Genomic DNA, 13,513 nt, shown 5'->3' with positions numbered 1-13,513 from the left:
AAAATACGGCTCCATAGTCACATATGGCTCTTCGGCTTCGTAAATGCGGCTCTGACCTTTCTTTGACCTAATCGACCTTTCCAAGGAAATGCAAAAAATTATTAATATTATTATGATATTTATTTTTTGTACAGATCATTTAGTAATAAAAGTTTATGAAACAATAAGATTTGGCTCCCAATGTTTTTTTGTGTAATTATAGAAATACTCATAGTTGGTTCTTTGGCTAACAAGCATTTAACCACTGGTCTTAGCGATAGACCAGTTATCGTAACCCATATTTAGATAGTTTAAATTAAATTTTTACAAGATTTTATTTGAACATTATGGACAAATATGCAAGAATTAATATTATCTTGTATTATTTTTCAGGCACCAAATAGGTTTCTTCCGCGTCCTCAATGTTCAACAGAACAATGAAAACGTGGGCAATGCTCCCGCGCCAGCCACAGAGGAAACCGAACCCGACCGCCAACAGCAATCGCTGCTCGCCTCCTCTTGGATCATTATCACATCCTTCTTTGCCTCCCTCATGCCAGAGACAATCTGAATCGATTTTAATAATCGATCCCATCGATATAATATTGATATATCGAGTTTTAAATGAAACATTGTGGTATATATTAAAATTTGATGTATCCTTTTTTTTTTAGATTTCACGTTAAAATTAATAAGTGTCTAATGATTCATCTCATTTAGATTTTAAAACTGTCGAAACATTTTATGTCTTTTTGAAATGAAAGACATATGTCAAGGAAATTGAAGGTCACATTTCTTGCAACTCTTCAAATAAACATTAAAAAGATGAACAAGTTATAAATTAACTAATTATTTTAGGGCTCTTACGTGACACTTTTTTCCGATAACGGCACCAACCAGTTTCAGACCCTGCAATCCTTCAGGGCGTGGACCCCCGCAGGGTCTGAAACAGGTCGGTGCCGTCACCGGAAAAAATGATGACGTAAGAGCCCTAAAAAAATTAGTTATAAAATGTCTCACGAAAGTTTAAATAATTTAAGTTTTAAGACGAAATGTTAAATTTCAATTAGCAGATTCGAAGAAATTATGGTTTTCGGCACTTTAAGATAATACATTTATATTGTAAAAATGTGTTGAAAATTTTTTATTGTAAAGTAATATATTTCTTGTAAATATATAACGCAATTTAAAATAACGTAGGCTTACGTCTTAAAAAATACAAACGAATCGATAACCTTTTTGGAAATCAGTTGAAATAATCTATAGTTAAAAATATCACCTCCAAGGTTATTTGAATTAATTTAATACCAACTAAATTATTTTTCTTGTCTATTTTAATGTTATAAATTTAGTGTACTGATATTAAAACCAAATATTAAGTGTATATAAATTGCCAAGTTAATTTTTGTTAAGTTAACATTATAGGTTAAAAAACCTCGACCCTCTTCAACAATTTGTTTATTTAATTTCTTTTTTATTCGATTTTCAAAACAGTTATATTTGGTAATATTTAAGTGATCTTATGTACATTTTTAAACTTTAATAAACAGTGCTGGCTAAATACACTCAAGTGTGAAAGCCAAGAAAAGAAAAAAAAACATTTAGTGCTGGCCACATATTCTTAGTAGCAGTAAATGTGTTAAGAAAAAGTTTTTTTTCTTTTTATTGGTAAAGTAATTTTACAATTGGCCATATTTTTTCACTACTAAATTGTTCATTTTCACAGTGAATATATAAATGCTTGAAAAAAAAAATAAAAAAAATTCGAATCCGATTCTTGATACTAATATAACGATAATATAGAAATAATCCAGTTGAAAATATTAAAGATATATTTAAATAAAGTATCGTAGTTCATTATTTTTAATCATTTTTTTTTTATTTTAGGAATATTATTTATAGATAACCTATCGTTTAATACATACAAAGATCATCTGCATTTAAATACGTAAGTTATTTAATGTTGGTATTAAAGCATTATATATAAAATTGTTTATATACTGTGATAAGGTTTTTTTTTTTGGTTTTTTGTTTGCACTATCCTAATAAATGAAAAGTAAATTTTATGTGTTTTAATTTGATTTTCAACTTTTTCCAGTACTTTAGACTTATTCTCGATTAACTGTTAAAAAAACAAGGAATGGACTCAGAATTTTTTACCTGTTCTATTTTTCCTTTGTTTTTTTATTCTTTCTTTTATAGCATGATTCCTCTTTAATATATACCCATTTATTTAGTTATTATTATAGTTTATTCTATATCCATATTTAAATTACTCTCTAATTGAATTCCATGTTCGATTGGTTTTAATTCTTTTTCATGATTTTTTTTATTATCTTCTATTGTTGTATTTTCACTAATATTATTTTCACTCATAGTATTAGAAATATCAATTTCAATGTGTTTGTTAGTTTCTGTTGTATCGAAATTTTTACCAGTATGAATATCTACTGAAACCGATTCATTCATAGACATCAATTCTTCATCCGAACTGTCTATGGTATTTGTTCTATTATGTTTTTTAGTAACAATTATTTCATCATCTTCCTTATTACTAGGAATATTAGTAGAACTAATATTAGTAATATCTTGATTTTCAGTGATTTTATTTTTAATTCTAGCGAGACGTCGTTCTTCAGCCAGTTTTCTATTTCTGATCATTCTATCTCTCTGTTCGTCACTTATTGACGGAGATGATGTTACTTTTGGTGCTGTAAATAGAGACCTGAAAATGTTTAAATACATTTTTTATAATTATATTTCCTTTATTAATACAAAACATTTCCATTATACAGTTAAACACTACAACGAGAATTTCCTTTTATACTAATATTATAAATGCGAAAGTTTAGATAGATGGATGTTTGTTAGAGTTTGTATCCTAAACGGCTGAACGGATTTCAATGAAATTTGGTATAGATGTAGAGTATAGTCTGGAAAAACACATAGGCTACTCACTTTAGTTTTTTTATCCACGCGGGCGTAAGCTAATCTTCATATAATGCAAACATTCTAGTGAATTTTCAAACAACCCCCCTATAACACCATTTATGACTTAAAAAACGTGTTATACAGAGAACCATCTACCACGTTGTAGAGGGGTTTACTATACAAGCTTTGTCAATTAAACTTGTAAATTCCATATTACTGGTTAAAGCCTTTTTTCATATATTGCAATATTTGTTAGCAAATACCAGCTGTTGATTTAGGTAAGTAGGGGCAACTGGAGCCAATAGGAATTCTGTGGTCTCTACCTACACCTCTGGGTTAAAGATATAATTATATTATAAAGTTACCAACTAAAAGTTATAGACAAAATGGAATATTAAATAAAAGAAAAATTACCTATCAACAATAGAATCTTCTGGAACATTTTTCTTCACAGAATTTGGTGCGGGTGTATTTCTAGCCAGTTCTATTTGTTGCTGCAAGAGTTTGTCGAATTCATCTTCCTCTCGTTCTACTGGTATTTCGTCATCACTGGAATCCTTCTGGACTACTGTCTCCTCTGTTGTGTATTGATCTGATCTTATCTTTTGTAAATGGACCTGCAAGAATAAACATTATGAATGTTACCAAACATGTACCTTATAATATATTTTGCAATTTATTCATCCTCTACATTAAATAGCGTGAAAATATACAGCCTATACAATGCTGTAAATATATTTTTTTTGTTAGTAAAAAAAATGATTTAATAATATGTGGTCAAGCAATAAGTAATAAATATCATGCTGGCCGCCAAGAAAGCCATAGAAAATATTTTGTAATTAAGGAACGTAATTCGAATGTAGAGAAAAATGTGACGTGAGCGATGTAACCACATTTTATTTGTATTAAATGCCTTTTTACCAATTTATGTGAATAGTTTGTGTGTTTTATCAATAAATAAGGAAGATTTATTCAAAATGCTGTGATTATTGAGATTCTACATAACAAAGTAGTCTTGGCAAAAATCGAAATAGGTCTACTAGAGGCGGAGTTATATGGTTACACACATAAAAAAACATACAGACGAATTAAGAACCTCCTTCTTTTGGAAAGTCAGTCAATAATTAGAAGGAAACAATTTTTGGCAGATTCAAGAATAAGGCTGTAAAATCTATTACTTTAGGCGAGCTGGTAGCAATTAATATTTAAAAATAATTGATTAACTCATGTCAAATATTACCATAACTGGCCTCTTTTTTCCTAATGTTTCAATCTTCTTTAAACAATCGGAAAATTCAAACTTTGGATACAGCCTATACGCCCAATGCTCTAGTTTCTTTAACACTAGGTCTAAGTCCTCTTTTTCATGACCTTTGCCTGAAAAATATTAAAAATAATCAATTTAACTAACTTAATTCACATTAAACATTTTAAAATAAAAGAAATTTTACTCGAAATATTATTTTATTACTACATATATCCAGAAAAGCTTAATTTCTCTTGATAAAATAAGGATCTTGATGAAATTTGGCATATAAGACTAGATGAACACAAAGGCTAATTACTTTTTTTTTTAATTCTGAGAAGTTGAGTCACAGGCAAAAAAGCTAGCATTTACTACAGTTAGATTATTAAAACTGATAATAAGTAATCACCTTTAAATTTAAAATCTTTAAAATGATCAGGGATAACCTGTATGCCTCTAGGACCTGTAAGCCGAGCAGGATTTAGAGTGAATCTCGGATTCCTAACTGTTCGTTTAGATTTTGTACTCGATGGATCCACACGTTTTTTCTCTTCCTCTGCAATCAAAAAGGTTAATTATAACATAACACCTATGTTTATAATATATTTTATAGGTTTTCATAGATTCATTTTTAAGGTAAATAAATACCGGCTTCGTCTTCCTTTTCACTATTAGCATCACTGTCTGAACGTTGAGGTTTATCATCATAATCATCGCCTTCAATAACACGTTCGAGTTCCCTCGCTTCATCTGCCTCGTCCCTCAAAAAGATATCTTCTAAAAGAGACATATTAAAAAGTAAAAGTGAGAAATTTAATTAAAATAATTATTTTTTTTTCATAAATCGCTATTTTCGCACTTCAAGTTTAAAGTTGACTTTGTCATGTCAAAAAAAAAGCGGGAATTTTTAGAAAATATATCAAAGACTAATTTTGGTCTATGATTGTCAAAGACAAGGAATCTTTCTTGTTTCTAGTGATTCCTTGATTTTCTAATTGAGTTTTTAAATTCGATTCTGATGTTCCGATATATACAGAATACATTAAAATAGTTAAAAAGCTAACACGATGATGTTTTTCTTTTCAATTAAAATCCGAGCACACAAATCAATTCTTTCTTGAAATGATATATATTTTTATAAGGCTAGTATGCCGTATATTTGGATATCGGTAAAATAAATTTCGCTAAATTACGCATTTCGCATATCTTCTTCCAAATTTTCAGAGTATGTGACATGAGTTTCAATGAGATCTCAAGTGTTTCAACTACTATTTTAAAATTAATACCAAAACGATAAAACCCTTAACAAAACTGACTAAAAGTCAATGGAAAAATATTTGGCTCTGAAATTTTTACACAATACACGATTAATCGAAATTATGCAACCAAAAGAATTGGCATTAAAACAAAACTGGCCATTCTTTAAATCGTAACGTCGGTCATGGTACACCACTAGGAAGTCACGTGACCAGCTTGCGTTTGAGAGCGCATTCACAGGTATGGAAATAATAAATTTTATTAGAATTTGTGCCGTATTTCGGATAGTAAATTAGTTTTAAGGTAAAAAAACAAAGTTAAAATTTTAATGTGTACTACTGTGTTGTTAAATATGGTGTTAATTTGTGTCGTTCTCGTTTATTTCATCAACAAAGACTGTCATTTTGATACCAAGAAAGGTGCTTCAAGAATGGCGTCCCCCACATGTGCCGCTCGCCTATTGAATTTCGTCTCTGTTAGACGTTTAAGAAATTGATGACGTGAGCTCCGTTATGGTGCAGATGTGCACATAAATGGGGCTTTTTGGTGTTTTTGTGGAAAATTTTGCATCATTCGTTTTCATATTGGTTTTGTCTTGCGTTTCATTCAGTTATGAATCATTGCCCCGAATTTTACATAAAGTAATGTAAAACTTTAACTTATGGTATACTTCGATTGATCATGACATCAACCGTTATGGTTTTGGCGCTATTGTTATAGAATTGATATTAATTAGTGCGAGTTCCGGTGGCTTTGTTTTGTTTACTAATTTACCGCTAAAACAACGCCTTGGATTATCCAATACGAATGTTATCTTGTTTTCTTCGACTTTATATAAACATATCTATTTCCTTATTTACTCAGTTATATACTTCAAGTTTACACGCCCCACAGGTTTTCATTTGTAAATGTTAAATTTATTGATTATTGAAATATTTAAGGTAGTCAAGACAACAAGAAATTACCAACTAATCTATATTATATTAATTTTAAAAGTTGATACAATTATTGTAGTTTATGTGTTTTACAATTTAAATGTTGGTTTCAATATTAAAATTAACCTGCACTGGACTTTTTACAACTTTTTAAATTTTTCAGTATGTTATTGGTAATATAATTGACTGATAGTTTAATTTGTGGCTAAATCTGTTATTATTTAATCATAAAACAGAAAGTCATAAAAATAGCTTTGTATAAGAATTCAATTAGAATTATTGTTAAAAATTTGATTCTCAGTTCAGTTTTTTTATATTTTTATGATACCTCTCAACTGATTTATTTCTATTAATATGTGTTCTTGAATTATTCATCCGTATTTAATCTATACTAAAATTATTTCCATGTCTTGCAATTTTACATAAGTATTCATGTTTAGGAAACATGTTTATCCCAATATTTATTCTCTTAAGTGACTCAGACTATTTAGTTATCATCTTATTTTACATCTGCATACATAAACTGAATTTCCATTATTTCTCACACATTAGTATAGACAAGAATACATGATTAGCTTTGGCCCGCGACTCTGTCCATGTGGAATTAAACAACAAAACTGTCCATGTATTCTTTCATAGTATCTACATCTAAACAAAATTTCTTCGAAATCCGTTCAGCAGTTTACGCTACAAACTCTAACAAACATCCATCCATCTAAACTTTCACATCTTACTAATATTATAAATGTGAAAGTTTACATGGATGGATGGATGTTTGTTAGAGTTTGTAGACTAAACGGCTTAACGGATCTGGATGAAATTTGATATAGATGTAGAGGATAGCCTAGAACACATATGCTATTCACTTTTGTTTTCTTCAATTCCACGCAGACGAAGTTGCGGGCAAAAGCTAGTTTATACTATTAGTATGATAGGTATTTTTCAAACAACCTATATCCTTGAAGTAAACAAATGAGAAATTGTTTTAATCTTACTGTGAATAATTATCTACATACTATATACTTAGGTGTAGGTATGTTCTTTACATTCTATATGTAAACAATGTCAGCATACCTAAAGTTCCTATATTTATATGTCATGTGAAATATGATATTTATAATATTATCAATGCGAAAGTTACGATGGATGGATGAATTTGTTAGAGTTTGTAGCCTAAACAAATAAATGGATTTCGAATAAATTTTGTTTAGATGTGTCTAATTATCAATTGCAAATATAAAAATGACATTATGAAAAACCATGGCAACCTTGCTTCTTTGATGTTGGCAGCAACTTATGGTTTTTTTCCCACATTAGGGTTTTTATCCAAAATATTTACCCCCTAAGTTTAATGGCCTAAAATATATAGCCTAAAGCGTGACGTAAGTGTAGGGCTTTTTATTAAAAAAATAATTATTTAAAAAACATGCTGCAATTGCTGACATCTTAGGCAACAAAGAAGTGTGTGTTTACGCTTTATTATAATAATATAGATGAAATTGCAAAAAGCAATGTGTGAAGTCAACCCACAGTGGGTCAGCATAGGGGAGGCTCCGAGCTTCTCTCTGTGGGGAGATATTTGAGAAGTTTGATATAAAAATGTAAATAATCAATAAATTCATAACAATCTCAGTCATAACAATTACAAGTTCTTTGTAGAGTTCTTTGAACTGATAAATGTAAAATTTCATAATCAGATTATTTCATAATCAATGAATTTATTGTTGATATTAAAATGAATGTCATAAAAATTTATCTACAATATTTATTTTAGAATAAATGCTAAGACTATATTTATTTGCTAAAGATGCACTCTCTCCCATTTATTAAATCATGTGTAATTAAAAAAGAAAATGTTAGGAATTTAAGGCTCGACCAACCCATGCATTCCCTTCTAAAAATAATATTGACAAAACTTCTAAAAGTAAAAATTAGAAAATTAGTGATTTTGCAAATTATAATTCCAATAAGATTATCAAATATTTCTTGTAAATCTATTTTTTAATATTTTTAATAGTTACTTCACATCATCTCCCCTGCTTTATTCTACTTCCTTAGTGTCGGTGCACCGTGTTTTCGTCCTCCAAATAAATCTATCACACATTATCTCAGTCATCACTCCCTTCTTGATGTCACCTTTCACACAATCCATTCTCTTTCTAGTTCTACCTCTACTGGTTACCACAGTCATAACTAACATCCTTCTTGTTACATGCAATTCATCCCACATAACATGCCCATACCATGCTAACCTTTTACTCCTTACCTTCTCTACCACTGATACTCTAAATGCAAGTTATGGGTGCCTTTTATTCCTTAATTTCTCTAATATTTAATAGCATATTAGACACCATGTCCAGTATTTTACGCTCACTGCTTACATATTTTAGGTTCAATAGCAAATGAGATTATTGTTATGTTTATATGGATAAAGGAAACTCATTATAAAAACGACCTTAAGTCTTCAATGAAAGTTGTACGTTTACGATCGTTGGCGTTTTACCTTCAATAATGATTTAATAGTTTTAAACTCAGGTTAGTAAACTTTATATGTGATACTAGCTTTTTGCGTCCTCTTTCCCTTTCTACCCTTCTCGTAAAAGGAGAGGATAGGAAGGGGATGTGCATTAGACGGGAAAGAGAATAGGTAAGGGAAATGTCCTTTATTTATTCCCTTTGTTAAAGGTAGGCAATGCATCTGAAATGTGAATTTCTTTGGGTAATGGTCAATTCGCTATTTTGGCAATTTCCAATGGCTGCTTGTTTGTCACTCCGCGCGCACAGCAAAGGAATGGAACAAGTTGACATCGTCAGTGTTCCCTTCGAGTTATAACGTGGGTGTCTTCAAGAGTTGGGTGAATCTGTACTTACTGAGCTCGCGCGTAACATCCTTCGATCTTCACTTAGTTTAGGTGGAATCACGGTCTACCGCTGGTTTATTTATATAAAAAACTCTAGCACAGATGTAGAACATAAGCTACTTACTAAATTTTTATTAAATTCCGCGCGAAGTCGTGAGCATAAGCTAGTACGTACATAAAATCGATTTACCTTTTGTAACAGCGCAGTAGCATAATGTATTTATGCAGTGTTCCTTCTAGATCGATAAGTGAATACGCAGTTACATTGTTGTTCTGTGGGGTAGTTTTAAAATTCATTCATTCCGAAATAGCCCGTGTCCGAACACGTGATGTACTGCTCAAGGATTCTGTTTTGCAATTCCATAAGGAAAACTGTTATTTGAAAGAAACTCTTCGGAGAATTCGTACCCTTTTTGGATACACCTAAAAACAAAGTTTAATTAACGAGGGCTTATATGAAGTGTTCATTTACATTTTCAGTGCGTTTTAAATGTAAATGAGCTTACACTCATAGATCAACAGAGTTAGTGATTTATTAATTTTAAAACGAATTACCGTAGTAACGATTTTTGTCAAATATACCTACCACTTTTTTAGAACACATGCCTATTGTTCTTTCTCTTTAGATATATTAGTAAATTTTTTATATGTTATCGCTAACAGAAGTTTTATTTCTTTTGCAGCTGCTTGTAAATAGAGGCTGTAAATATAACTATAGTGAATAAAGATGAGTTTGGGAGCGCGCGCCACCAAGGGTGGTGCGAAGGGGGGCAAGGACGGCAAGAACCCACAGGACAAAGGCAAGCCCACAGACAAGCCCCAGCCTAAGGAGAAGGCCAAGTTACAGGTAAACTAACATCTTCCAACTATTATCTTACAATGTGTAGTGTAGGGCCGGCTCGCCCCCAGCAATACCACAACCACACAGAAGACAGGCGAGAAATAGAAGCAATTCCGCGTTTCGTCTGATGAGTGTGGTGCCGAAGGACTAATTTTATTCCCTTTCCCTTTCCACTCTTTTCTTAAGAGGAAAGGATGGGAAGGAGAAGTAGATTTGACGGTGGAGGTGACGTATAGGAAGGGGAAATGTCATTTTTATGTACGTCTCCTTCTCCGTCAATTAAGGGTAGGCAGCGCATTTGTAATTGCGAATGTTGATGGGCAGCGGTCGCTTTCCATTTCGGTGGATTCAAGTGGCCGCTTGCTTGTTTGCCAACTTATATTATTAAAAAAAACTTCTCTATCCGATGTCATTACTTGTGCGTAGTAACTTTGCCGATGGTAATGACGGCACGTGTTAACTAACAATACTAAACAGATCATCATCATCGGCAAACCTGTGCACGGCTAATATGAATTTTTGACGCAATTTTAAGTTGTTTTTTTTTCCAGGCCACCACAGAACAAATTCGCATGGCAAATATGATCGACTGCAAAAGCGAAGATACAAATGATGTTCGCAAAATGGTGAGAATATAATCATTATATACAACCTTATGTATGTGTGCTATGTATGATCATGTGAAAGTTTGTCTACAAGAGGCCACACTTGCCAATGATGTTTGATTGTGTTTTATAACTTACGGTATTTGAAATATGCGGCTTACTGCTAAAACATATCGTTGTCTCTTTTCTTCCTTATATATTCAAATAGTCTAAAATTGTAGAATGAATTTTATCAAATTTTCCCCGACAAAATTTTTTTTGTATCACTGTTTCGTCAGTGGAAATCAGCAGTTAGGAGTCTACAATGTCCAATGCTTCGTAACGTAAAGTTACTAGACTAAGGGACAGTCGGGGAAACTGTTGGTATTCCACCTACCAGCTACAATCGTCTGAAACGAGACTAAACAAAAATTAATACAACGCTGCTTAACTATACTATATACTATAATATTATAAAGAGGAAAGATTTGTATTTTTGTATGTTTTGAAATAACTCTAAAACTACTGAGCCGATTTCGAAAATTCTTTCATCATTAAAACGGTCATTTTTCTGTGAGTATTATAGGCTAAGTTTTTTTATTATTATTTTAATTACACACGGGCTAAGCCGCGAGTAACCGCTAGTAAGATTATAAACTACGAAAAAAAGTCGGTTAGTGATAAACGCCTAGATACTTTTTATTATCCCTTCGTTTGTACCCATTGCCAATTAGTTATTTGTCTTGTAATGAACAAGGCAATTTTTGCTGAAGTGAAACACCGCGTACTTCTGCGACTGTACTGAGTCCGAGTAGTTTCCGTTGTGACGTCATCTCACTTGAGTGTCCAAATATCTTGTAGGTTCAAGATATTTGGCTAGCTGTATAATTACCATGTTTTAGTACAAATGTTGTAATGCTATGTATTGCAGGTGACCGTCCTGATGGAGATGACTTGCCGCACAGAGGAGGAGGTTTGCTCCGCGCTGCACGACTCCGACAACGACATGTTTGTTGCCTGCAACTTGTTGCTGGAGGAGAGCGAGCGGATACAGGTATCATCATCATCATCACCACCACCACCAGCTCACTATATGTCCCGTTATTGACCTTGACTAGGCCATAGTCAACCTGCACTGCGGGTTGACTTCACTTGACTTCACACATATCTTTGAATTTCTTTACTGATGTATGCAAACATCACGATGTTTTCCTTCACCGTAAGAACGTCGAGTTAATTATGTACATATCAAATTCGAAAATACATTGGTACAGCAGGATTCGAATCCAAGACCTATAGATACAAGTAAAGTGTTCAAACCCTTGAGCCACCGCCACTCTATAGGAGGAGGAGGATACAGATGTAGTGTTTTTTGAATGTTACTGTCGGCTGTGCGATATGCAGTTCCTCTGCATTTTGCTACACCTCGAATTATGTTTTGAGCTGTGCGTGCGGTCAAGCTGATAACATTTTTGAATAGCATTATACATGTGAAGCAAGCAATTGGACTCTACCAATGTAACATTGGAGTCCACAAATTAGCTGCAATACCACGACCATATAGAAGACATTTTAAAGTTCGAAGTAAGTTAGTGTATACTGTATTGAGCGTTGTGTATTAACCTAACTTTGAAATGGGAAGCGTAAGTGGATTTGGCAGAGAAGAGGTGTATCGAAAAGGGAAATGTTCTTTTTCTGTACATCCACTTCTCTGTCTGCTATTTATTGTAGCGGTTGCTTCACTCTAAAAATGTTAGGTGGTTGCATGCCAATATCAATGCCACAATTATATTGAGTCTGTAAGGTGCTTTTTTTATAATGTAAGGTGGCAAACGAGCAAGCGGCTTTCTGAATCTCTTGAAATGGAAAGCGACCGCTGCCCATAAACATCCGCAATTGCAGATGCGTTGCCCATCCTTAATTCACGGAGTAGACGCACATAAAGAGCACATTTCCCTTTCCTATGCGTCTCCTCCACCGTCAAACTCACTTTTCCTTCCAATCCTTTTCTCTTAAGAAAAGGGTGGAATGGAAAAGGACTAAAATTAGGCCTTCGGCACCACATACATCAGACGAAACGCGGAAATGCTTCCACTTCACGCCTGTTTTCTGTGTGGTCGTGGTATTACACCAGGCGAGCCGGCCCATTCGTGCGAAGATGTTAAAGCGGGCTCTACCACTGTTTGGTGAACTTGTTTGTTAAAACTACGATATGTGTTTTGAATGGTTTTATATATGTATGTTAGGGCGAGTGGCAAACTAACGAGAAGAAAAAGAAGAAGCCCCCCGCCGCGGCCGGCAATGGCGAGGTGGAGGGCGCGCGGGACGGACGCGACCGCGACGCCCGCAGCAGATCCGGACCTAGACCACGTTAGTACACACAACCATTACCACTATCATCACCTACTATATGTCCGCACTGAATGACTCGGAGTCTACCCTAAATTAGGGGGAACTAAGTCATAGTAAACCACTATAATAAACTACTTGATCTATACTATTATAACAAAGCGTAAATACACACTACTTTGTTGCCTAAGATGTCAGCAATTTTTAAATAATCCTTTTTTTTAGTAAAAAGCCCTACACTTACGTCACGCTTTATGCTATATATTTTCAAACCATTAAACTTTTGGGTAAATATTTTGGATAAAAACCCCAAAGTGGGAAAGAGACCATAAGTTGCTGCCAACATCAAGAAAGCAAGGTTGCCATGGTTCATCATAATATCATGTCATTTTGACATTTGCAAATGATCATTTGACACATGTAAACAAAATAAAATTTTCATAATTTCATGCGGATGAAGTCGCACGGGATATAGTCACAGCTAGTGATATAATATAAATACTTGTTGACTGTGTGTTGTGTACAATGTG

The 13,513-nt window shown here is 33.0% G+C and overlaps 3 protein-coding genes across 3 annotated transcripts in view; 2 read left to right on the top strand and 1 right to left on the bottom strand.

Moving 5' to 3' along the window:
• LOC106103201 (homocysteine-responsive endoplasmic reticulum-resident ubiquitin-like domain member 2 protein) overlaps positions 1 to 575 on the top strand; it is a 5,620-nt gene extending 5,045 nt beyond the window's left edge. The window contains exon 4 of the mRNA XM_013282891.1: positions 353 to 575. Coding sequence (XP_013138345.1) covers positions 353 to 550 — 198 coding nt within the window. The 3' untranslated portion in view covers positions 551 to 575. The remainder of the gene's footprint in view (positions 1 to 352) is intronic.
• A 66-nt stretch (positions 576 to 641) lies between these two features.
• Positions 642 to 5,052, bottom strand: LOC106103267 (TIMELESS-interacting protein). Its single transcript, XM_013282977.1, has 5 exons — positions 4,805 to 5,052; positions 4,566 to 4,712; positions 4,151 to 4,287; positions 3,325 to 3,527; positions 642 to 2,704 (listed from the first exon to the last, which is right to left on the bottom strand). The coding sequence occupies exons 1-5, from the start codon at positions 4,944 to 4,946 to the stop codon at positions 2,230 to 2,232; spliced, it is 1,104 nt and encodes a 367-aa protein (XP_013138431.1). The 5' UTR covers positions 4,947 to 5,052; the 3' UTR covers positions 642 to 2,229.
• Positions 5,053 to 5,561: 509 nt separating this feature from the next.
• Positions 5,562 to 13,513, top strand: part of LOC106103200 (protein lingerer-like) — a gene marked incomplete at its 3' end in the record, with an annotated part of 24,000 nt that continues 16,048 nt past the window's right edge. Inside the window, exons 1-5 of the mRNA XM_013282889.1 lie at positions 5,562 to 5,653; positions 9,893 to 10,056; positions 10,602 to 10,676; positions 11,566 to 11,688; positions 12,881 to 13,008. Coding sequence (XP_013138343.1) covers positions 9,937 to 10,056; positions 10,602 to 10,676; positions 11,566 to 11,688; positions 12,881 to 13,008 — 446 coding nt within the window. The remainder of the gene's footprint in view (positions 5,654 to 9,892; positions 10,057 to 10,601; positions 10,677 to 11,565; positions 11,689 to 12,880; positions 13,009 to 13,513) is intronic.

Source organism: Papilio polytes, unplaced genomic scaffold (assembly GCF_000836215.1).
Source record: "Papilio polytes unplaced genomic scaffold, Ppol_1.0 DF823835.1, whole genome shotgun sequence".
NCBI lineage: Eukaryota > Metazoa > Arthropoda > Insecta > Lepidoptera > Papilionidae > Papilio > Papilio polytes.
The sequence above is the reverse complement of the archived record's forward strand: the minus strand, read 5'-3'. Positions and strand labels throughout refer to the sequence as shown.